The sequence below is a fragment of the Trichoplusia ni genome, chromosome 12 (genome assembly GCF_003590095.1).
Source record: "Trichoplusia ni isolate ovarian cell line Hi5 chromosome 12, tn1, whole genome shotgun sequence".
In the NCBI taxonomy this organism is placed as follows: Eukaryota; Metazoa; Arthropoda; class Insecta; order Lepidoptera; family Noctuidae; genus Trichoplusia; species Trichoplusia ni.
The window spans coordinates 3,258,088-3,285,052 of record NC_039489.1 but is presented as its reverse complement, the minus strand read 5'-3'; the positions used below and the strand labels follow the sequence as shown (position 1 = coordinate 3,285,052).

The window sequence follows — 26,965 nt, the reverse complement described above, 5'->3', positions numbered from 1 at the left end:
TTTAGTCCTGCAAGTCGGTATAAACTTTACTAAGGAATCAATAAAAGATTTAAGAAAAGTAATAAATCCGTAAGTCACAGCATAGGCATTCGCTCCAGCTGCCGTTGCCTGAAAACCTGCAGTGGTTGTTACCAACATAACATCGATAAATATTGCGCGCCATTTATCATGGCGGTATATTGCTCGGGAAAAATGTTGGCCCGCTCGCGTTTAATGATGCTATTACGGAGTTGCGAAAACAATATCAGGCTAGCTGGCGATCCTATAATAATTGCGATGACTCACTTAAAAAAGCAACTTTTTAACAGTATGCTAATGACCCGTGAAAGCCGTTCGTGTTTTTAAACTCCCGAAATTAATAATCTAGTTTTTCTTTTCTCCTATCAGAAGACGGACTTTGACAATGTTCTTGGGCCTTAATATTTTTCTTTTATAATGCGTTGCAAAACGTACCTAGTGCGGGAGCCGTTTGTTGATTATTAAGAAAAAAAAGTTATTAGCTTTTATAAGTTACAAACTTTTTTGAACCTGAATAATATGCGCTCTATTTTAGCCTTTCCTAAATAACAGACCGTTCTCTATTCAGACCTTGTTGAAAAGGGTTTTCAAACTCGATGCATGCATGTTTTTAGTCAAGTTTAAAGTGCTTACCTTATGTTGCCAACGCTTTACATGCATTAAATTTAATCTAGGTATATACGTAGTTAAGTACCATGTTGTTTATTCTGTCTGCCATTCATGGAATACACCTTTTTTAGTCAATTCATCCAATTGTAGGAACCGGTCGACGTTCAATGTTTGCCTGAAAAATTAATTCAACGCAGAGGAAACATTTACTTCGTTTAATTTTGTAAACTATTTTGGGTCGAATTCTAGGAATTGTGTCCCAAATTAGAGCGGTTCTGTTTGTCGGACCATTACGAATAGATAGTTCATTTCCCTACTGAAGGACATCCTTTCAAAGGCTAGTAGAAATAAAATAACTAAAAAATACAACGTACTTATTTGTCAGAGCTTCGGATGATTAATGATGATTTGTGAAAATGTCCAAAATGGTGAACCGGGATGTAGAAGCCAGGAATCTTTTCAACCCGCCATCAATCATGTGAAGCTTTTAAAAGTCCTTCTGTTCCTGAGGCCGACCAAATGTATCATGTTTTACTAGCGAACCGCGTAGTGATAGCTTCACATATATTTCGAGATGTTGCCAGTTTATTACCAACACTACAAGTCGCAAAACTGAACTGAATTAAGTCTGTATAGCTTTCGGAATACATGTACGCAGATCGTAGGAATATCAAGCTCAACTGACCAAAGCTTATTCTTAGGGTGATGGTATTTTAAACAGGTAAAAAATGATAAAACCAAGTAACAAACGAAAGGGTTTATTTCAGTGAATCAAAGTGTAGATAACTAATATACTTAAAAGTAACCTATAATATCTATATTACATCTAGGGTATAAAATAAGGCTATGTCGTGAAATGTGAATATGCTAACTTTAAGGCAGTTTTTGCATACCGTGCATAATTACAACTACTATTTACATCGACTTATCTAGATTGTATAAAGACAAGAATTGGTCAAATTGCACGTTTTATAGGTAAGTTAGGTAAAGCGTTACTTTCACGTTCAAGCAAAACTAGAATAGGTTTAAAATCATATTTTAGAATTAAGGCGGTTATAGAAATGCTTAGGTAAGGTATTGGTTTACATTAATATTTGTAGACAGGGTATTAACTGATTATGAGACATTTCTCTTTTAGAAAGTCATTCAGGATTCACATTAAGTCATATTATTATGTCTACATTGTCTTCATAAGATTTACCGATACCACACGTAGGTATAGGTTGTATAATATATAAACTAATTGCGCGTTCCGTCCATTCTCATTAGGCAGGCGAGCATTATGTAACTGTTCACAGTTGTTATTGAACGTTCATCAATTATAATAGAAACCTATATTCTAACACTATAAATACAAAGTTTCATTCGTCACAATACAGCGTTGAGATTTCTCATTATTCTACGTCAAGAGTCCTCGTGATATAGCTCAGTGCATCAATTCCTAAGTTTTTCACAAAAAATAAATTCACGAATACGGTTTTCGAACATTCGTTAGTCCGGGCGTCGAGTATTGGGCTTTTAAGTCATTATGCGTTGGGTTCATAACATATTTACGTAACACGTGCCAAAAAACAGGACGCTTTTAAGAATTGACTTTTTAGGGATAGTAGGAAAGTATTTTTATACTATGACCGAATGTCTGTTTGTTTTCTTGTCTGGTGCGTAGGGTTCTAGTTTAGCTGGTTCCGTGTTTAGTGCGCTGTAGTCGACGGGGAAGGGCGGCTGGGGCAGGGCCACTTTAGGTGGAACTAGGACCCACTGGCCTGGACCATTGGGGTTCTTGCCCATCAGCCAGTTAGTGAAGCAGTGCACGTATGTCCCGTAGTCCAGTATTAAGTATCCGTTCTGTGGAGAAAAAGATTAAATTCAGTCTTTACTACCATTTATCTTTCGTTCATGAGACATCTAAAGTGCTTGTGGCGGGTTCGTTTAAGTTTCAGATATATGTATTTTCCGAATGCTCATTTGTCATAAGTTTTATATCCATAAAAATAAGGAATCCCCTAAAAAGATATTCCAAACTATTTAAATGTCTACTTAGTTGCTTTAAAATAAATGACCTTTTCTAATAAGTACGTTTCTAAATAATAAATATAAAAGCTTTTATGAAGATGATAAGGTCCGAAAGTTTGTGTAATGCCGTGCCAATATCGATATAGCTTTTCATTTATTAAACGCCTTTCAGTACTATGGCAGGGTTTTCGCTCTTTGGTCGTTATGACATAATTGAAGGTTTCGTAATGATAAAGTGCTTTGAGATTTATCATAGCATATTACATAATATCAGTTTATTAAAGAACTCATCAATAATAATATCATCATTACCTACGCTTGATAGTCTGCACCTGTAGAAAGGTTTACTTACTAAATCCTAACTGGTCTTAAAGTGATCATCTATTTTTATTAAATGCACCTAATGTGAGTCGGTAGCTAATGAAATTTTCCTCCAAGACAGATTTACAAATATACAAATCATACGACATCTTGTGAGATGACGGCCGATAGGAAGGTGTGGAAGAAGATGACATGTTGCGCCGACCCCAAATAAAATAATTGGGATAAGGGCAGGGGAGTGATGATGTCATATATCTAACAAACATCGCGTTACTAGGTGTTGTATTATGTGGCCACCACTACTTGAAGTTGCAGTCGTCGAAGAGGGTTAGTGGCTTCTTTCTTACACAATTCTTCTGCTACAATACTTACTGCTTTGAAGGCAGAAGTAAGCCAGTTTAGGCTATCAAACATGTTGAATATCTCAATAGACTGACTTGAATTGAATTAGACACTAAACTGGGCCCCAATTCTGCTACTTACAATGGCCTAATTTTCATTCATTCATCGGCCATTGTAAATAGCAGAATTGGGTCCCTGTTATATATAAAGCGAGAGGCTAAACGAAGCAGCCAACCTTTGGTTTAACTGTAAATAAAATAGAGCACAGAGAAGTAACTTACGCTTGTCATGCGATCGTAAGCTGTGTCTATGATTTCTTCGACTCGCGTTGCTTTCAGCCCTATAACGGACCGGTAGAATTCTGCTAAAGCTGGCTTCGTAATAGCACCGGAACCTAAAACAAAAAGGGTTTATTTCATTTGCTGGAGTAAATTATTCTTCTAATTAGATTGAAATTTTAGTAAACTACAATAGCTAATATTCGAGTAAACATTGACCTACTTCTGAAGTTAGATAGAGATTAAAAATTCAAGTAAAATTATAATTATTCTCTGCGTTAAAAAAATATTGCAAAGAAAACTTAGTTAAAGAACGGCTTCATTCACAGTTTTTAATAACGGCAAGCACTATTTAGGTCACGTAACATAAAATATTGACAGAGAATTACCCCGATAACTCTTCCGCCTTACCGAGAATATTGCTTGTACTCGTTTTAGATTAAAAAGTTAAAATAAAGGCAGAATAAGAAAATATGTGCGGCACAGGAAAAGCCATGCTGCCTCGCCTCACTGACACCCGCTGCGATTTTGGCTACAAATGTTGAGAAAGGTGCCAAATTTTTAAACCTTTGGAGAACAACCAAACGTTGTCATTTCGTTTAGTTTTTGTTTTGGTCTACTTATGATGCCATAAATTTATACGTTAGAACATATTTCTTCAGTTGAAAATGTGTTAACTGTACTATAAACAGCTCAACCAACTCTAACGCTGCTAATGTTTCAGTTTAAAATACAATTACGTTTTGCGCATTAAATTATTTGGGGAAAATAATTTCGGCGGCAGTGCACCAAGCATAGCGTCATTAACAAAATTCTGTTCTAAATTACGACGATAATTAACTTTAAAATCGCAATAAATTGAGTTGGTCCTTGGTGCTGAGTAAAACAATTCATGTTGAACAATTAACGTGATTCAGGAGGCTAGAGGGCGAGAAATGTCGCTGCCGGCAGCTCACCCGCGTCAAATTAATCCCATCTATCAACCCATTCAGGGAATCGACACACGTCACTTGTATATCCACTCCATTAACGTAAACAAGAGGAAGTTTACCTTGAGTCGTGCGGAAAATTAGTCTGGGGCCGTTGTAAATAACGACAAAGTTGTCTTTGTTTTGGCACCGACTAACACTGTCCTAAAAGTTTAGAGCGTTGTGTATGAATAAATAAGCTTCTAAAACTTTTTGTCTGTTGGCTTTTAAAGTCGTGTGACTGCATCCTTTGTGGTTAGATTGGTTTTCAAATCAGCTTAGAGAGAGAAGAACCAGTTTAATTGTAAAGTACTTTGAAGAATTACGTGTTTTATTTGAATTTAGCTTACCTGTTCTGTCGACTACATGAAATAGGATCTTGCAGAGGTACTGGAGGTATAAAGGCAGATCTGTGAACCGTTTCATCGTGCTGAGATGCAGCGCCCAGCGCGCGAGCCAGCCCTCGAGTGTTGTCCTGCCGGGGATGTTGATACCGCTCGCTTCTGGACCGCAAACTCTTCTGTAGTAAGGAAGCTCGGCATATCTAGACAAAGAGGCATTCATTACCAGTCGCGCTATAAATAGAAGATCAAAAAGCCTCCATTCAAAGAAACTTCGATTTTGTCTGGGTCCAAAGAGGTTTCGAAATTTTTCGAAAGAATTGTTTATGTGTCACACAAAGTTTGGTCCAATATAAAAAATAACGTCAACAATTGGCGAGATAACCTCTGTCTTCCGAATAACATATTGTCCGAATACTCCGAATTTACACAGCAGTGTTGAGTTTCAGTCCCGAGTCATGATTATCTTTAAACAAACTGCAGTTCTAGTTTTACCTTTGTAACTTTAGACTTCCTCTCATTACCTCTCAACACTAAAACTTCTCGCACAGTTATTTCGTTGATCTCGTATCACTAAAGAAGTTGTGATAAAGAACGAAGAACTTTTCATGAAAATGTCAGTCGTGAGAATATATAGCCTACAGAATTGCATATTACGTTACAAAGTGCTCATATTTTTGGACTACTTTCATGAAATGTCGGCAGCTGGTTGACATTTATTTTTATGGTTTATCATAATACGTAACGGGTTTAACAGTCCTTATTTTAGCTTACGTTTATAACACAAACGATCTAAAACATGGCTGACTTTTGATCATATTTACAAAAACATTGAATCTTTATAAAATTGAAATGATTTTTTTCGAAGGCATCTGATGTGTAATGATGCATAACATTGATATTTGGCTCTATCTTCGTTATAAGGTAAACGGGTCAACTTACTTGGTCGGCAGCGGGTTGATAAAGTGTTCTATAAACTCCTGTTTCACCTCAAGCAGAATGTGGAACTCCGACGAGTTCGGCGACCAGTCCGCGAAATGCGCCAACCTCTGTGAATTACGACGTGAAACGAATTTAATTATTCCTTTTTATTATTCTACTGTTAGTTATGTGAGGTCGAAATGACTTAATGCTGAGTTTAGAAGCTTAATTAGTTATATTTGCGTTTAGCTGCCGCCATGTTTCCGAGGTTAAGGTTCCCAGTTTGTTTTTCTCGCGCTTAAGTTGTGCTTCGTTCAGCGTTCGAGTTCAGGCATAACTTTCTTATTGATTTTGTTAAACTTTTAATTTACTATTTGAGTTGTTGTGAGCTAATGATGTTTAAAGTGCACCTTACTAATTTGATAGTAGGTAGGTACTATGTCAGATGGGTGTTAATAAAATTGTTGAAACCTATTTGTTGGTTCTCGCTGTAACACAGCGAATGTTAAAATGTTAAAAAAAAACATCTCGAGTTAGTTCACACAAATTTGATACCTTCCTACCTCGAAGAATTGATCGAAGTCAGTATCACAGATGACGTCATCGCGGTCGTGGTCCAGTAACTCAGTGAAGAATAAGGTCATTTTGTCTGTCTGCATCGAGCTGAGCTGAGCCAGCGGCTGCTCGTCCTCGAGGTCTAGACATTCTAGATCCTCGCTGCACCGGTTCACCCATGTTGCTGTGAAAACAAAACATTTTAGCAAAACATTTTCATAAACAAAAGAAGTTCCGACCTACTGTATATTTCTGCAAGCCCCGTGAGGATTGTAGGGTTGGTGTTATGCATATATGAATACATAAATAGATAGCACGATTGTCGTCCTCCCGTGAGGTCGACTCTCACTACCCCTAACTTCGGCCGAGCTAAATTTAGTCTGCGGTGTGAAATAGTCGGGCCATATTATTCAAAGGCACATACTGCATACGACGTGTGGGAAACATGCCTTCGTTGATAACGAATTTCTGATACCTCTAGGTATACTCAACGAGCCCAACCCTCATCCCGATAATTGAAGACTCTTCGGAGCTTGTTCAATTATCGGAATGTTTATATTATAAAGTAGAGAACTAAAGTAAATTGGAATAGTGATTAATTTTGCCGGAGGAAAAGATAAGATAAAATCTGGTAAAATAATATTGGCTGGCAAAAATTACTGTAGGAATTCCAAAGAGTAATTTATTAACACAAACACTTTCTGATTATGAATAACTTGGATATCAGGCCCGCAAATATACATACGTAAGTTATAGATAGGTATCTTACAAACTCGAAAAGTCTAAAGGAACATTTAAGTAGATAATATAGCAATGTTAGGCTTTACGATTCCATCGGGAGCTAGCTAGCTACGCCTGAATAACTGAACATCGTCCCTTATGACCCTCGACTTGTTCCAGAATATGAAAACGGAATATAATTACGTTCCTTTGGCGTTGGACAGAGAATAGTTAAAATCTGGGTAAAAATGTTTGAAAGAAAACGAGGCCGTGCTTTTAGTTCGTACGATGTAATTCCGTCGATTTTTCCGGCAACCCGTTCGATGTTTCGATTCATTGAAAAATGTTTCCGCGAACTATTTCATCTGTTTTGTAATATTCAGTTCTGCCGACAAGTAGACATGTGCCGAGTATGGATGTAGTTCATGTTACATAGCTTGTTCCCGATATTTTCTGAGTAGTTTTCTGCTACAATGTACGATAGCAATCTATATCACTTACGATTAGGTGTTCATGTGAAGTTGTATTATCCATTTTGGAGTTAAGTTTTGGTATCATTTTCTTTACTTTGTGCTGTCATTTTTAGCGTTATAAATGATTTTTTTGCTAGAACTTTTATATTTTTGTACCATTGACTCCCTTATGAAGGAATGCAATCCTTGTGACGCGGCGGTTTTCACAAACATTTAAGTCACTTGCACAAAGATACTTAGACTTAGGATAAGCATTCGTGGATCACACAAAAGCCTGACCTATGCGGGGATCGAACCCAAGACACGTCGCGCTCAGTGGGTTTGGCTTGGTGACCTCAACCACAACCAAAAAAGATTGAGATTTTCTCTAACGTTAACTAATGTTATATGGTGCATGGCATATTGATTGCGTTTTATCTTACTTGAAGAAAATAGAACTATAATAATTTTTACAATCACAGCTTTGCGTGCGACATGTAACACAACAGAACATTCCATAACAAGTCATATCAGAATAAAGTCTAAGTATGGAAAAAACTATTAACGAGCAAAAAGTCTGTCCTGAAATAGCACCCGATATAATCAACGTTGCATTTTCCACTCATGTATGTGGACTGATAATACATACATAGTTTCAACCGCTAGCTCTCCAATCAACACGAAATCCGGTTAAACCAATAGGGGTGGACTTTTTACTCGGATATAGTCCGACAATGCATGAAAGGTATTGGTAAAAAAACGAGAATTTGCAACGACGACATACGAGGACTGCGAACGCGATCTATTCACTAGAATATTGTGAACTAACGTTGACAGGAAATTTATATTGGTTACCTAGTTACCTGCATCAGATAAAAATAGAATCCATACATGTAGATAGCATTGGAGTGTCTGTTTGTGAAATTGAAAAACCCGATTTTACTACATGCATATCAATAGGTATATGTATACGGTATGTAGACACACACCAAAATAACATATTTTACTATTTTTGTTCGGCTGTCTGTTTGTTAACGCTAATCTTTAAAATGGCTGGGCTGATTTTGGTGAGAATTTATTTGCAGAAAGGTAATAAGGAGTAATTCAGGGCTACTTTTAATTATAGAAAAACAAAGTAATGTTGCAAAAATCGAAGAAAAATCTTAACTTTCTTGTCAGTGCGGTAAAATTAATACTTGTTTTTTTGTTATGTAAAACTACTTTTGTTAGATTCCACGCGGACGAAGTCACGGGTACAGCTAGTAAATAAATAAAATTAACTATTGTACTACGAGATCTGGGAATTAGTGTGAAAGCGAGATGTAGCTAGGTGTAGTAAAGCGTGATGTTTTGCTTCTACATTAAAAACAGTTCTGTATAAAGGCCTCGTATTGAGTAAGTACGCTGTAACAAAACAATTTTTCTAAATGAATTTAAATTAAGTCAAAAGATTGTAGGTCTGTCTGTATTTTACTTATCAGCGGCCAGTTCTCATACGCTCCATTTATTTTGAATTAATGTATTTGATTACACCATTGGCAATGAAATCGTGTATAAATTAAGCTACTGGTTAATTACATTTTGATATCAGTCATTTAACCAAATATTTTAATGACAAGGTTTGTACTAAACCAAACAAAGGCCATGTCTATAATGTTTTAATAAATTATGTCTTATTAATTAATTGTTGGATACTTGGATGTAACGAAAGTTTGCATCAAATATCGAGCAATTAAAATACTATAAGTGGTTTAAATGAATTAATATACATATACTAAGAATTATTTCCCTTTACTTTGTGAATTAGTCGGCCTGTATTTTATTAGTATACCACAAAATAATTGAGTAATCAAACTATATGACGCTTGAACAATAAAAATACGCGACTGAATCAGTAGCATCGGGAGTTAGGGCCTCAGACAATAAATTACAACGCGGTCATAAAAGCTTAGGACTCTTCACATCCGAGGAGTTGCGACGAAATTCAGGTGTAATTTAAATTCAGGGTTTGCTTCCACATCACGATAAATTACGAGGAAGATGTTCGCAGGGACCTGCAGATTACTTATTAAACGAGCGCTAAGAATCCGCTTGTTTTAAGGGTGGCCGAATTATTGCGCCGCACTGCGGTACTCATTGTGTTTTGACAAAATCTCAAATTGGAGAGAGCGTAACGTAACCCCACTTCTCTGGACAATGCACAACTTCTGTTTATGTTTTTGATTTCATTTTATAAAGTTGTATTTATGTATGCGTTGTTTTAATGTTAACTTTTAAAGTTGGACCGACACGTCCGCTTGTTCTCCGTTTAATTAAGCTTGTACCTACGGAATTTATTTAAATGCTATTATTTAATTTAAAGTTAGAAACACGTACGAAATAAACCTTTTATTCAGAGTTTGTTATCTTTACCGACAAGCTGGGTTAGATTAACTGAAATGCTAACATTATTCTCATTCTCGCGTTAAAACAAGAAAATCTATATTTGTCTTAAGTCTGTTGGGAACGAATAACTGTGAAGTTCCGCACGCTTTGTAAGTTTTCCTTTGATCGAAGCTTGAGTAAGTTAGTAACTCATCCGAACACTATGTTGTAAACATAAGCACACAAGCTAACTCACCCAGAACGCGGCCGTTGGGAATCTTTTCGAACATTTTCAGCGAAGGCTCACTGACTATTGTGCAATACCGAGGCGCGACAATATTTATAAGCGCTGGTTCGCCGACGTATTCACATCTAATATGAAGTGACAACACGACGCGAGATAATGAACTATTTACAATACGGCGCAGTCTTCGTAATGTTTATCTTGAAGATCTGACATTCACGTATTGTAAATATTATATACTGGGGGCACGGCTGTTTGTTTGTTTATGTCTTTAGCTGTCGCTAAGAAAAAGGTGATTGTGTTAACCAGAATAGGTCATACTTTCATCTATTTAATTGGTTAACAATAGACGCGCTATTATACATGTGATCTCAGCAATTTCTTTATAAAGACTATTTATTTATTATGATAACAATCCCCAGTTTTGAAAGAGCAGTTTATTTCGAGCGCATACAAGTTCTTCATAAAATGACGGGTAGTTCAGGCAGCCTATTATTTGAAGTCGTAAACAGTGCTTGTATCCTCGTATTTTTCCCATTCAGACGGAGGTTTTCAATAAAGTTCGCCGGGTCGTATTCGACATGCTTTATGTGTCCCCGCTCCGAAGTTCCGCGAAAAGAATGAAAGAGCTCGCGGATAAAATGACTACCTGGAAGGTATTAAAACTTTAGCATAAAAACTACTTATAGAATAGAGGCTAGCGTTCTGCATACAATATCATTAACAAATGGTTCCGAATTTACATAGACTCCCGTTTGTAAGCGGTAACTCGGTGCTCGAATTAATGTTTCATGGATGAAGCACAAACGAATCAAATGTTAGTTCGATTCCGATATTCCTTTATTCACTTCGGATAAAGAGCAAAAAGAATAAAACATGGCCGCCATTCGCTCGAGGCTCCGCTGTTGTCGGATTGTGTAATATTTTAACCAAAGCGGCTTAAAATCTCTATTTTACAAATTTTATTTTTAGGTTCCCAGAATCGTATTTTTAAATAATTGTTTTTTACGCCGAAATCCGTATTGTGTAAAACATCATCTCATAAAAAGCAAGCATTTATTCAAATACTGTAACATAGTTATAAATTTACAAACGTATCTTTATAAGATTCACTGAAAGGGATCTCAGAAGAACCATTGTGGAGACTGGAAACCCTTAACTTGATAGATGGAGATTACTTTTGGGACTTTACTTTACTTTTTTTCACACGTTTTTTGGCTCGTTTCGTCACCTTCCGCGGGACCGGCTCCGCTTGTGACTTAACATTACGGATCATCATATTCTTGAATTTGTAGAATCCTTCCTCCTTGATATTACTAATCCTCGTTCGTTTGTTGTATTCACCCGAGCCTGACGTGGCGTCCTTCTTCACCTTGCTATCATTCTGTTTGTTTCGTTTTTTCCCTTTGTCTTTCGCTTTTATTTCCTTAGTCATTATTCAGCACGTTATGCGGTGGCTTTGCGATGCATAAAAATCATCATTAAGCCTACGGGATTTAAGCAATTCGTTTGTCACTGTCAAACGCTTGACGTATTTACGAAGTACAAATATTTTTTAATCTAGTTGACTGCGATTATGTGAAAAGTTCCGAACGAGTACTTATAACTTTTGGGGACCTTTTGGTGAAGAATCATTAAGCTATCGAGGGTATGTATGAGTCAATTTTGAAACTCGATAGGCGTGGAATTGGCTTTCCAAGTGTGTTAATAATCTTTGTTCAGGCTATTTTAAAACATTGTAATTTATAGTTACATGACCTTTCCGTAAATTGTTCGATGCATTGTCATATTTTACAGTATTCCGCTTTTCACGTTGAATACACAACGCATAAAACACCTTTTATCTACGATCCCATTCGGAGAATATCAGTAAAGAGGTAATGCTCGATTATTTGCAACCTGATCCGAAAATTTGGACTTTGTGACCTCTTAATTTACAGTGAAAGAGCTGCAATATGTTCAAGAATGTGTTGTTTTCGTAAGCGTCGCCGCGAATACTTAACATTCACGTGACGTTCGGGTAGTAAAAAGCTGTTTTTGAGGTATTTCTTTTAGAATTCAATACACGTTGGGGTTGGAACGTCTCAGGCACAAGTGTAGCAGTCAACGAAGAAAATAATCGATATAAGAATACGGTTGTTATGCGTGCTAGCCGGCCATAGACGTGCTTAACCACAAATCATGAGTATATAGTCTTTGTATATTCTTATTTTTTGTTATGACGCCTGTAAATGTTTTCTTATTATAAAAATACAAAAAGGGGCAACACGGTCGTGCAATTTAATTATTCAATTATAAAAACAGGAATGAAACCTTTTTTAAACGGATTTTTACAAAAAGAGGCTTAGTAGGACGCCGTAGTGAGCCTTTTCCTTGAGCAATTATTTTGATTGAATCAATATTCTTTTAATAAAATGGAAATGTTCTTGTTCGTTTTCTTACAATTTTATTCCGTGCTGCAGACTTCTAATTCTTTTTTTTTATTACTAGTACCTAATAATTATACAGCTGCTAGCTACGTAACTTAATTTCTTTCTAAGCATTCAATCAATTTGCATTTAATCAAGTTTTAAAATTAAATTCCATGTAGGTACTACTAATGAACAGAAATTATAATTAGGTAGCTAAATATAATACAAGTGTATGTTCAATACTAGCCCTGCCCAACGGTCTCATCCAAATTCTTTGCATCGGCGTAAAAACTACCTATAATGTTTTATGTATCGCGGGTTTTTTCACAATTATTCAAGTCATATGCACAAAGAAACGCAGACCCAGGACAAGCATTCGTGGATCACACTAACGCCTGCCCTACCTGATCGAAACCAGGACACGTTGCGCATAGTAGGACTGAAGGGGTTAACTCAACCACTCGTCTATCCATATGCAGTCTTGGTGTGATGTCGATAAGATCCCATTCAGACACAAGATATCGAACGAAGTATCAAGCAACGCTTGGTAAGGTCAGTAAGATCAGACCATTTTCTTAATTTTATTTTCCTTTCACTATTTGTATCGCTCAGTTACTTGACTAGATTTTGTCTTACAAAGCCGAATTGGACAAATTACTTTTTCCAATCTTATTACGTAGTAAATACATTCAATATATACATTATACAATTTATCTGTATTCCATTTAGTTTTCCGAATAGAGTATTTATGGTAAAGGACCTATTTACCGGTCTATTTGTTTCTAAGATTCCACGCTTGGCCACCAACTTTGTACCCGATGGTTTATTCAAGCGTTCAAACTTTTTCTTAATTGTGTTGTGAATCTTTTATACTCGATAAACTTATGAAGATCGGCTTGTTAAAGCAGATTGTCTCTTTTTTGACTATTCATCGAATACAATATACGATTTAGGAATTATCCTCGTAAAAGGGACCATAAAACGATAACTAATCCATTATTGACTGACCAGCATCACGTTGGGAAACATAGTTGTCCAACAGTGGGATATTAATTGGCTAGTTTTTAGGGTTCCATTATGAAGCTTCTCTATTCGTACGGGACTCTCAGTGTCGGGTGTTTGATTCGCACTTAACTGGTTTTAATAATTGCCTGACTTATTAAGTAACAAATAAGTTAAATAATACCATACAGACAAATTGATAATTTTCTTCAGAAGTTTTGAAAAGATTTATGACGTGTAAATATTTTACGTATATATAAAATAGCCTATCATCGTGCTCTGATAGTGTCAAACCAGATATATAAAATCGAACCATTGTCAAAACAAATCACAAGTATTTATTCTTCTAAACGTATGATAAGTTATCTGACACTGATGTTTTTAATTTAATAATGTTGTAATTTCTAAGGAAATATACATCACGGGTTTAAAACTTTCCTCTGTTCAATTTTCAATTATTTTTCAGATGACTTTGCTCTTCTTTGAAGCTTTGCTACGATGTTTGCAGGTGAGAGATACTGGTAGGTGCCTGACGGACGGACATTCGTGCATCTGTCCATAACAGCTTGGCAGTCGAAATTTACATAGTGTGTATTTCTGAAGTTGCGATTGTTAAAATCGAGGTTAAGTTACGATTACGGTCATGAATGAATTTGATGGGCAACTCTTTTGTTTTTTTTCTGGTGACTCGTGACTCGTAATACCTGTACCTATATAGTCTGTATATCCTTGATTACGTTATTATTAATTTACCTAACCTTAGGAATATGCTTTACATGTTCATAATACTGATACGTACACGTAGGTTTATCTTAACATGCTCTTGCTAACGATAATTAACTGAAATATGAAACACAGGATTATAAACATCATACTGAACATTTAAACAGGGTTCAAATCTTTGAACTAAAAAGCCAAGATACGCTCAAAAGCTGTGAAATCACCGAGATATATGTTACGACGTTAGCAAGTTACTGAAAATAAACGGGGTTTCAGGATATCTATAGTAGCTGTAAAATTTACTCTCTGGTTTCCAGGAAATAATCTCTAACGGTCGAACCGCGGAGAGTTTTACAAACAATCCAGTCATATAAAGTTAAGTTACTCGACGGATAGTCAAGTGCTTGAGGTCACCACGCCAAACTCACTATGCGCGATGTGTTTTGATTCGATCCCCGCGTACGGCACATTTTTATGTTAACCATAATGGTTGTCTCGAGTCTTGGTGTCTTTGTACATGTGACTAAATGTTTGTCCCAAAAAACCCCCACAACACAGGGCCAAATTTCTTTGGTGCGTGTGTCGAATGAAAAAAATCTACATATAGAACAAATATTGTAGATGGAAACTGTATTCTTCTTCCATACAAAATCCCATACTGCTGCATAATGCACATGCATATTATATATAAAGTACACAGTGATACCGAGTCTAATATGAGCGTAGTGCAGTGTGGACTTTGATCAATTTACATATATCAATAAAAAGATTCATCAAGTCATTGTCAATACAAGATATGACTATTTATTACTATTTCAATCTATATTGCATTCATCCTCACACCCAGGTAGGTTTTTAAATCAAATACGCTGCGCTTGAGACGCGGTACATAGAGTTGTTACAGGGCAGGCACAGAGGCATGGTTTATGAAGGATTGCAACGCATTGCCATACACCGACACAAAGACGCGGATGACGTAGCACGGCGGTTCAGGTGCAGTCAGTAAGAGCCTGATACTACCCATATCCTTCAACGAGGGAGTGGGTGTCCAAGAGGATTCCCCCGCATTAACAAAAAAAAAGGCATAGAGGCATGCCGAATAAAATGTATAATTTGGTGAGCATCATTCAAATGGGTTCGTACTACTTTCGAGTACTTCTTCTTTTTAATTAAAAGGTATAAGCGTTAGCTGTCCCTCAGATTCCTAAGAAAAATCTTTGATGATAGCCGATATCTTAGTAATTTAATTCAGTTTCATTAGCATGGACATCGTTTTAAGGTAAATATGACAGTCTGGTATCTCTATGTAATTCTTTCGTCATATCTACGTAGTTGTTAAGTTAAACATTTTAAGGAAATTCCAAACAACATTTTCGTCTCGAGCATGTTTTATCTCATTATGACGGTATTGAATCATTGCTTTAAGTTAAATATTTATGTTTCTAATCAAGGTTTGTATAGAGTGCAGCTAAGTTGTATAATACTTTAAAGATCTTGTTTCTAAATAAAAGTTTATGTTTGCGTTCTTAAACATTCCGTAATATGTACGTGCAATTAGAGTCAGTAATGTAACGTTTTAAAAGTGCCTGAGAAACGGCCTATTTGAAATAAAAACTTTTTGATTTGATTTGAAATATTCCGCGGTGAGCCACGCCATTTTCAGAGTGCAATTTTGGGCCAAGTATCAAACAATAATATTAGTATTTTTGGGAACTGTTCTGAGTACTTCTGAGTATCCACTAAGTACCTAAGTACCAAAGCGTGTACAAACACCTTGACAACACGAATATAAAAAGTAAGTACTACATGTAATTGAGGCGTCTTACGTAACTGGAAAAAACTTATAAAAGTTTTTTTCCAGTTACTCGATTTTTCTACAAACCAGTAAATTTAACTAAGTTTCTCTGAATTAAGCCTTAAATCAGAAATGCAACTGATTCGGAGTATCGTAACTTAATTCAGAAAGTTTTAGTTTAATCTAGAGAGACTTAAGTCACACGAACTGGGATTAATTTGAAGCTTGATGCCCGCTATTCCCAAAACTGCAAACCAGGGATAAAACTAAGAAATACTTTTGAAACTGCTACTAGTAACTACAGTACAGTAAGCAATAAAAATCAGGTAATGTAATCACATTGACTGGCCTGTTGGTCTAGTGGATAGTGGCCCTGAGTTTGTGGGTTCGATTCGTACCCAGGACAAATCTTTGTGTGATGAGCACGATCATTTGCCGGGGTTTAAGTTATATGTAATATGTATGTATTTAGAAATATGCAAGTATTTTTATAATAACTATCGTGAGACTGATTCATTATTAAGTGATAAAGGTAGCCCGACTAGTTACGGACCCAACCGGAGTCCTTAATTAAGGACTCCGGTTGGGTACGAAACTATACTAATACGCGTGAGTAAACCGTTAAATCATTTAATAATATGCAAGTATGTTTTTCTGTTGTCTAGTTCATTAGTTGTGGACGACACACAAAATACCAATTCCGAAAAAAATACTGAATCTTTATTAATCGGTATTCCAACTTCTGATGCTGACTATACCATACCAGTAATGACAATACTTTAGCATCAAAACCACCTTATACCAACGCAATAAGGTTCACATTAGATATTCATTTGATACCTCGCAATTGACTATACAAATAGGAGGCTCGGCCGCCATTAGCATGCGACAAAAATAAGTGACAATCGATCAGTCCTGACTTGTAACGTGACTTAGCTAGGTATGTCGGGTATATCAAATTATAGTCAGAAAGTTACATTTATTAGAGTGGTTATTTTTATATTGACGTGATAATGTGGAAGTAAAGTATAGGTATTACGTTGTGCATTGGTTCTTCAGTAAATTTAAAACTATATGATTGGTGGTGGTTAGTGTGAGTGGTTACTATTATTGTTCCAAAGACAATAAAGTTATCAGAAAGTCACTTGCTCATCTGAGAATTTTCTTTAGTCGTCTTTAAAGTCACGACAGATTCCTACGGTAGATTCAAACCCTAAAACCAGTTCCTCAATTCTGTATTGCGTTACAAATAGTACATCAACCATTGGATACGATAAGAAGAAAAATCAGACAATAAAATATTTAAATCTGTGATGTGAATATCATAATCACATTAGTTAATATACTTAATATGTATTATTAAATTATCCTCACTTTCTCTCAAAATAATTAGTGAATAGTGTTTTGTATTTCACTTGATTATTCCGTTATAATTTATTCAATGATATCGGTGACATCGCTCCGGCAGCCATTTTAATGGGATCAGCGGATTTAATTCGACAGTGGAAATTAATCTCTGAGCTTGCGGATAAAATACCAAATGTATCTACAACCTACGGGTGTATTTTCATCTGTAATCTATAAATAAATAATCACTTTTCGAGATTCAGACTCTTAGTTAATGCTTTGAGGTTGTAAGGCAAAAATACTTTAGTAGGTAATTTTTATTCAACCTTCTTGCTTCGTAGATTTTGATAAATGATTTGTTTAAAGTAAAAAGCTTTTTCTTACAATGTTATTACACATCGCTTTTTGGAACGATCTTTGACTGAAGGAAGCCTGGATCATAATGGTATTTTGAACTTGTGTTTTTTTAGCGTAACTTAATATCAACGACCTAGGGTCAGGCCTAAAATTGTGAGTATCGGTGAGGTTTGAGATTTTACAAGTCAGAGAACTACATAGGAGCTGAAGGTGTCCTGCTAGACTCGCGCAGAGCATGCGTGAGTGATCCCCAGAAACCCAGAACGGGCTCGAGGTGTTTTAGTCGGTGGAACTCCGACGCCACCCGTGCCCTCGACTTGGGTCGAAGTAATTAGCGTTTTACCCAGAAAAACAAGAAAAAGGATTAGATTTTGTCCAAAAGTAATAGGAAACTATATACATCTAAATATTTATGAATAACATTTCCTCCAATCACTCACACGTCGATGTAAATCAGAATAACGGCATACCGAAGCCCGTGTGTTCATAAAATATGTATTAGATTAAGAGTTCCCATTACAACTTGCAAAGTATAACGGATTAGGTTAGGTACATGGGGGAATAAGATTTATTTACCATCTTTCTTTGGAAGCTACAAATTAGTCTACAGGAAAATGAGTATATCTAAATATTCCTGCATGAATTTTATTCCATTATTGGATTTGCAGATTTTAGAGACTTTAATTACTTTGTGCCATCATTCGTAATTACATTCGTTCGTTCAGAAACTCTTTACGTTAGTCTCTTGTTTAAAAATAACATTAGGTAAGTAAACAGTTTCTATTTCGTTAACAAATCCTTTTTTTGGTGCGGCTTTTCGTTGATTATATTTCTACGGAAAATAATGTGATTAAAACATTTGTCCTTTTCTAAATCCTCGTCTCATTTTCTGTTTGCCAATTTTCATTAAGAACTCTGGGTTCAACTGTAGAAATACATATTCAAAAAATTACGTTAAGGTCGAGAGAGGTACTTTGAAAGAATATATGCTAAAATAAGGCAAGACTAGATAAAGGTGGCAAAGCGAGCTAGACAAATCTAGAATTCTGGACAATTATACCTGAAGGGCTAGGTGTGTGTGGAAGAGAGATGCCGCTATATGCTGCGCGCCGTATTGCTTCCACAGCAATGCTTTTGGAAATGATTAAGAAAAAAAGAAGATGTTTATCAATTCAAAAGTTTGGACAAATCAAAGAGAGGTTCTCAATTCGTCATTATTTCCTTTTTTTTTGTTCAAACCTTACCTTAAAACCTCGGAATGCATAAACTCGGATTGCTGGTTGTTTTTTCAAAAGTGAAAATGCTGTTAATTTGGCTTTAGAAAATTTCATTATTTTTGAATCAGTAATTTTTATCTGAGATCGGTTGTATATTATTGTTAAAAAAAAGTATTATCACAAAACATTCACCTTGTATGTAAGTATTAAAAATCACTGCTCCAATTCCATGGTGTACAATAAAGAATATTCTAATTGAATCTAATCTAAATTTCAGTGCATTTTGTTGACGTAGAAATATAACCTTGCTAGAGGGAATGCTAACACTACAACTGGTAACACTATATAATTATAATGACAGTTAACTAAACGTCAGCACAATACGCATCATTATACCTGTTTACAACAAATAAAACGTTATTCAGTGTTTACATCGTTGAAAACTCCATTTCGTTGCGGTTAAAGCTATTAACGTTATCGGAGTTATGTGAGAACGTTACCGGTATATGAAAGAGGTTTTATTACCTGCTTACAGAAAGGTTAGCGAATGAAACTTAACGTGTGTTGGTTGTCTGTTGTAGCTTTTGATGTCGCCGCTCGGTTATTGCGTTTTGTTGCTGTGTTAGAATTAAAGAGAAGTTTTGGTTTAATGGTAAATGTGGTTGCTGAGTATTTTTTTTATTTGACTTCTTTATTGGTGTGGATATTGTTGGTGGTTGATATAAGAAATCTTAATTTTATATAATTTATAGGTAAGTACATACTAACAAGTCAAATATAGTCAAAAAATTTTTGGCTTAATTTCATGATGAAAAAGGTTTTGAACTCAGTGATTAAAATGCGCTTTAAAATATTTAGAAAGGCTATTTAGAAAGGCAAGTTTTTCAAGCATTTGTCTTATGGATCCTCCTACTCACATGGATCAGAAATAATCAGAATCGACAATAATAATCTTTGTTAGATGCTGTTCCCTCTGCTCCTCTAGACAAAAGACACTTCTACAATCGTTAACGTCTATAGAAAACGCTTGAATGTTTGAAAATGACAGGTCAGTCACGTGACTTATCGAAACGTCATTTCCATAAATTTGAAAAAATATTGACGTTTGCAATAAAAAAAATACTTTTCTTCGAAGGCTGATTGCCTAACACAATCTACTATTTTATTTATTTTATTGTAAAAAATAACAGCTGTATAGAGTCAAAACATTCGTTATAATATTAATATAGTTTTCCGTTTCGTTTGTGACGAGTGTCAAGTCTGATAGACGTGCAATTTGGTTGTGTATTCATATTTACAATACCGTCAACAATACTCAATATTCGTAGGTGTTCATATACGACTTGTTTAATTTGGTAATGCATACATTGGCGTACTATTGATTAATTAATATCTTTGTGCCTTTAGTTGTTGATGTTTCATTATTAATAACTACCTTTTCATGGGTAAATAAGCGTGAAAACTGTGTAATGCAAAATAATTCATTTGTATCTGCATTTCGTTGAGCGCTATTTTTGAACTGTAATGTAGGCTATGGCACTCCAAAATAACGTGCGCTCTCACGTGCTTACACTTAATATTAGTAAAATAATTTTCAAAGTCGGTGCAGCAGATCCAGAGATGGCCTATGGCCTATAATATCATAAACTCACAAAATATTTATCTAAAAACCTTGCTAAAGTTAAAGCTATGCTTGTAGTATTTACCTAGAAGTAAGCTGACAACAGAAAAAATGCGTGTTGTCGTCATGCGGGGCAAACGGATAAAATGGGGAAAGCTATGATTTTTTTACTGGCAATTTCAACGCTGATAGCAAAACACTAAAATTATTATCTTAACATTTATATACCGCTTCCACTTACAGCTTCAGAAATTTTGAACACAAGAAAAACAAAGTTTCTGAATATTTACAAAAGTTTTTCCGTGGTAGCAAATATAAAAGAAGTAATGTTCAAAATTACAATTTCAATTAAGATCATGACAGGTAATTCAACCTGGATTGTCTTTTGAGGTGAGGGTTTTGACGCCTTTGCCTCTTTACCTTTGATCAGCTGATAGTCAGTACGTTATAACTACTATTACTTACTACACCGAAGCAATTCAAGGAATGCTCGAAGTACCTCGAATCTTTCAAAGTCCGTTGACGCAAATGTGAGTTCATACATACGCTTAAGTCATTAAGTCGTGTTATGATTTTAGCCGTTGAACAGATTTAATACAGCGTGTTGTTGAAATATGATAATCAGTGTTATATATGCTAATGAATTCTGAATACAATGTCGGGTTTCATGTGATTTCGTTTATGTTACGTAGGTGCTGCATATGTTGTTAAATGACGTGTAATGTTTGTTGTTACCACAATAGCTTTGGTAGGTGTGGGAGATTAGTTAAGACGCATAAATTTATTAAGATCCTGACAGCTAAAAATAGGCTCCGTTTAGTTACCGTGTGTTTTTTTTAGTTTTCAATCTAACTACACTAGATGACGGTGTATTTTGAGACCTAAATTCTACATCGTTTAATTTTTTTACAGTTTTGTCGAAATGACGTGTTGTTTGTAGACTTCTTGAAATACTTGCTCGTAATTGTAATACGTAGAAAATCAACAACATTTATTTATTGATTTTATTAAACTTTTATGCCTGAAAAGTTAGACGAACCTGGAATAAACCTCACCGGATTATCTCACTAACTGTCAAAACGTTTTATCAATTTTCGAGTGAACACGAACAACAAGTAAAATATTGAGAGCTCAGTTTGTTTGTCCATTTTTACAGTACGTAGTACTATATTTAATATTTACAAGAATTCCTAGTTTTTAATAATAAAATAGATCACACTTACCTGTTAAATTAATCTTAAAGAAGCTACTAGAATTATTGTCTTCAAAATTTGTTCACGCTCAAAGTAGGATTACATTGCAGTATAAAAATTTGAAGGCCGAGTTTTAATTACGTAATTAAGGGTTCATAAAGGCGAAGAGGTTAGAAATATAATCCATCAAAAAGTTAGAAGGCTTTACAAGAAAAAAATATTTTCATACGAAAACTGGTAAAGATCTCAAATTGGTTATTTCGTCTGCATGCAAAATTCTAAGAGGTCCACGTTGAATAATATTAAAGTAGGACATAGCCAGCTGTCCATACACCAAACGTAGGTTAGATTAAAGCTATATATAGTAGTCTTGCATCGTTACATTCCTCAATATCCGGCAACAAGACTTAATTGCGCTACAAAACAATTTATGCATGTATATGTTGCTCAGAATGGATGTAGCCCCAAGCCACGTCATACGGTTCACTATCAATACGTATTCTGAGGACTGATCCGGGATTCAACCACTAAATGAATTTCGATGCAAGCTCTGTCTCACACCGCCATCTTGCCACATCACACCAGCATATGTGCTTATTCCGTAACTAAAACACTATTAACGTTTGTAACTCCATTTTCGTTTAAAACTAACTTCCTATTAAGTTGTACTTTATTCTGGACGGTACTCGGCGTCCGAGGTCGCGTTTTGTCCTCCTCTCCAGGAATTAGTAACGTAATTAAGGGAAATATTTCAGAAATTTTCGTACGTTAACTTCGTTCGGGGTTTTGTTGAGGTAAATTATCTTCATATTTTGCGAAACTAAGGCGGTATGTGTGCGGAGGACATCGACAGTTATGAGGGCATTTGGGTTGGGTGTGATGTAGTTATTTTTTTTTCGTAAATACGTATAAATGACGCACAACTTATAATAAACATTATGTGCTTTATTAACCCATACTAGTAAGCATAGATTTATAGGAAGGATATTTATTTCTCTTTTCCCTGAGGTCCAACTTTGATGACTTTTTAACTTTGCAGAGGATGTCTTTGATGTAAAATTCCCATACTAAAATTAGTGAAATTTGGACACTTCGCCTAAGTGTACAAGCGCTATTGAAATGCGAGTGATGTCAGAGCGAACTGAACGCCGCAGTTTTAGTCTGCAGAGTGTAAAGGGAATCCTATGCCGGCCGTAGCATGCACTGGTAGAAAATAAGTAAGATAAGTATGAGGCAAGAGACACTTACTCCAGACATGCACACTCCACCCTCGATTCTCTCCCTCCTCGCTGTGCCCTGACTCCTGCATGGGTGACTCCGCGCCTTCAGACTCCGGCAAGGTCCTCCACCGCTTCAGCAGCTCCTTGGTCTTATCTTTGGTCTTGTCGCATGCTTGGCGCCAGTTGGTGAAGTATTTTCGGGATACTTTTGGACTTGATAGCGACGGTGTTTTCGAGTCTTGCCTGTGAATAAAAAATAGGCTGTAATAAGCTGTATCTCACGAGCCGTGATAGCTAAAAAGTTGGAATTTTCACGGTTCATAATGTATTTCTGTTGCCGCTATTATAACAATTTATTAAAACAAAAATAATCTGCAACTCATATCGGGAATAGGGAGAGAAAATAGAGAGGATATCGGAAATGTGTCACCTTTCGATTCGCAAGGTGACACACCCTACGAGAAACTTCTAAGATGTTGAACAAAGCTCGAGATTATCAAGACAATGATTGCCGAGCCCACCTCCCATGTTCCCTTGTTGACAAAGCCATGGCTAAATCTTATCTATACTAATATATAAAGCTGAAGAGTTTGTTTGTTTGTTTGTTTGTTTGTTTGAACGCGCTAATCTCGGGAACCACTGGTCCGATTTGAAAAATTCTTTTTGTGTTGAATAGACCATTTATCGAGGAAGGCTATAGGCTATATAACATCACGCTGCGACTAATAGGAGCGAAGATACAATGGAAAATGGGGAAAATTCTAACCTCGTGGACGAAGTCGCGGGCAACAGCTAGTCTAGAGATAAAATTGTTTTTCTTTTCCGGCCTTCAATAGGTTCTCGTCATGGGGGCTAGTGATATCAACAATCACTGCCCGACGCTCTCATCGATCTTTTACAGGCTTATTGGTAACAATAGTACTATCAGTGATGATAGATCGATCCCAGTACATTGTGAGATGTAGATGCTATTATTTTGGGTGTGTCTACATTTTTAGCTCCACTATTGGTTCTGATCTGGTTATTGAAATATGTAGAATAAAGCTAGGATGCATACTGTACCAACACTCAGTAGAATTTTATTCGGACGTGGCACAAACTAATACTCATAGAACGGTATCTACATTTTGAAGCAAAACATTAACGTCCGACATTATTTGACATTCGTGTATCTTTCGATTATAAATAAAATTACGTCAAATTGACTTAAATAAATTGACGCTATCTGGAAATACCGGTGATAAAATGCATTTTAACATCTCAACGTCAGTTGATAAAAGATAAAAGCACATTCTTCAAAGATAAACGGAGATAAAAATGTAAATAAGAAACATTCTAGATATTAGGGTATGGTAAGACGTGTGACGTTGAATATTTCACCAACTTTATTTTGGGCGTACGACGTACCATCGTGTATTGTATTGATTATTCTTTCGAATACATAAACAGCTAGTGACAATGAATAACGTTCAGTTGGCAGTGTTTCCACATACAAGTACTGACAAATCGGCGAACGATCGGTTTCAGCCGACAACAGAACTTTGTACAGTTTTTTTGCTGCAATTTACGACTCAACGGGTTCAGTAACAACGATATTGTATGACCACGAATGTTTATGAGCGTTTCCTAGAACAAGGAAAGTAAAGAGGTAATTTAACCGTTTACTGCAGGGCCAAAGTCATAACTTCGTGAAACTGAGAAATAAAATTCCCTCATTACTTTAGTTTCTTCATGGAGGACCAGGTCGGGTGCCACAAAATCACAGAATAAAACTAGACGACGACATACCATTTGGAAGATGGGACCGCATTAAATTATGTATTGTTATTTCAGTGAACGCATTGTTGTAAACTCAGTAGGAATCTGGGCCAATAAATCAAGAAGTTTAACGAGCGAAGTGGCCAACTATGTTATCAAGATGAAACTAAACGTTCTTGATTACGTAAGGCTGTCACAGAATATTTCTAGCCCGAAATATGCTGAGTTATTACCGCCTGCCAGCTAAATATGCTATCTCATCGATCATCTAACCGATTTGATTGATTACGCCATACTTCTTAATTACAGCTTTCTGACCACTTCATAATATTTCCGAAGCCACTTAGGTACTTTAATACGAAGCCATTTTCCGAGTGTTCTTTGGTAAGTAAATATACAAACTTTTTCTAGATCCTTTTTAGAACTTCTTTTAGAATTTTAATAATAAATCGGCATTTTAAAACTCCTTTCAAGAAGAACTCTTTATTAAATAGCACTTTTACATTTTCGCAAGTAGAGACACTCAAAAGTTTCTGGCAATAACAGTAAATACAAGGAATCCCAAGAACGCTTCGAAACTAAGTTTTCATAACTGTTACAATATGATATGGTCTGTTTAAGTGGGCTGGTTTATTCTACACTTGTTTGTGTTAGTGCATTTTAAATATCTAGGTAACAGGAATATTCGTCTCGTTTAAGTAGTGCTCCAAGAAGCATTGATGCATATTTCAAAAGTTACTCCGACCGTTCCCTTCGTATTCGCGCCAATAGTGCCTATCAAGCTTAACAACTTGCTTTTGTTTATGAGCGCCTGGTACCTATAAATGTTAAAATAGATTGTAGTCATATTCTAAATATTGTTCTTCATGTAAAACATGAAAACGTTTTGCTTTAAGAAACCCGCCTTACTTCCAAAAATAAATAGTTTTTTTCCTATCAAAGGCGTCCACCAAATCTCTCCATATTTTATTATCTTGCACCACCTTTTTCCAGCCTTCGTGGTATCTTTTCAATTTATCCCACCATCGTTACCTGGGCCTATTTGAGTGGCAAAAAATGTGACCATTCTGACCCATTAGTGGATCAAAACTTTCATGTTTCTTCCTGATCATACTTTTGTCCTCTTTCTCAGTTGTTTATTTCAGGCACACATTCATAATACTGTCGTGTTTCGCCAACACATGTTGTATTGAAAGTGGCATTTTGTATCCAAGTAAGCATGAACGCAACGTGTGTATATTTGATTTGGAATGGGAAACAATCATAAAACACGGCTAAGTCGAGATCACGTCGCCTGCTCGTCTGACATATTTACTAGGCGACTTATTCAGCTGTAGCTTCAGCTTTGTGTCAAAAGGTATTTTGTCTACGTCATTTGTTTTGTTTATTCTTTTCAAGCTTTACCTGTTAAATAAACATTACTTTTTTGGAGGATATTTCGAGACGTCTTGTTCGTTCTGTTTTAAATTCTAGTGTTGAAAGATAAACTTTTTTTTTTTAATTTTTAGATGTTTTGTTTTTTGTCACACTGTTTTTTTTTCACAGAAATTAAATGCAATAAAATCCTCAATGAAAGTAGTCAGAGATCGCCCCGACATTTCGACCACCGCGGAAGAATTTTTATTAGGTAGACAAAACAATGGCCTAATGTTTTTGCTATGATGTATAAAGTACATATTGACAAGTGTTCATTCAAAGCGACTTGCGAGCGCGCTCACGAAATAACAAACATACTCTGTTATATCAAAGTGTTCTCGCGCTTTTCTACTTGAACAAGCACCGAAACTTGGAATAGAGATGGTTTTCGTTCAAAAAGTCTATCATCAACGACTACAGTAGTACTATCGCAGTTCTTCGTTTAAGTATTATTTATCAAAAAAAGTCGTGTATTGTGTATGAGTTAAGGTGATGATGGTATGCTTCAAAGCCAAATTAACATACCTGTCAAGATTTTCTCTTGAATTCTCGCTAGCTCGAGACAGCCTTCGCTCCCTTCTCAGCGCGGCATCTTCGCTGGGAGACTTCTCTGGTGGTAGCCTGAGTTCCTTCTCGCCCTTGCTGCTAGAGCGCGGGGTCTTGGCCTCGTCTCCGCTGTCTCGCTTCAAGGCTTGCTTCACTGGCGACAGGCTGCCGGCTTTCTCGTGCTTCTTCACCTCCATACTGACGGGTGGACAGTCA

The 26,965-nt window shown here is 36.0% G+C and overlaps 1 protein-coding gene across 1 annotated transcript; it reads right to left on the bottom strand.

The window, feature by feature from the left end:
- Positions 1-1,369: 1,369 nt before the first annotated feature.
- Positions 1,370-26,964, bottom strand: LOC113499475. Its single transcript, XM_026879976.1, has 7 exons — positions 26,729-26,964; positions 23,058-23,272; positions 6,375-6,550; positions 5,833-5,939; positions 4,900-5,093; positions 3,585-3,697; positions 1,370-2,472 (listed from the first exon to the last, which is right to left on the bottom strand). Exons 1-7 carry the CDS (start codon positions 26,944-26,946, stop codon positions 2,248-2,250), a joined length of 1,248 nt encoding a protein of 415 aa, XP_026735777.1. The 5' UTR covers positions 26,947-26,964; the 3' UTR covers positions 1,370-2,247.
- Between the last annotated feature and the right edge of the window lies 1 nt (position 26,965).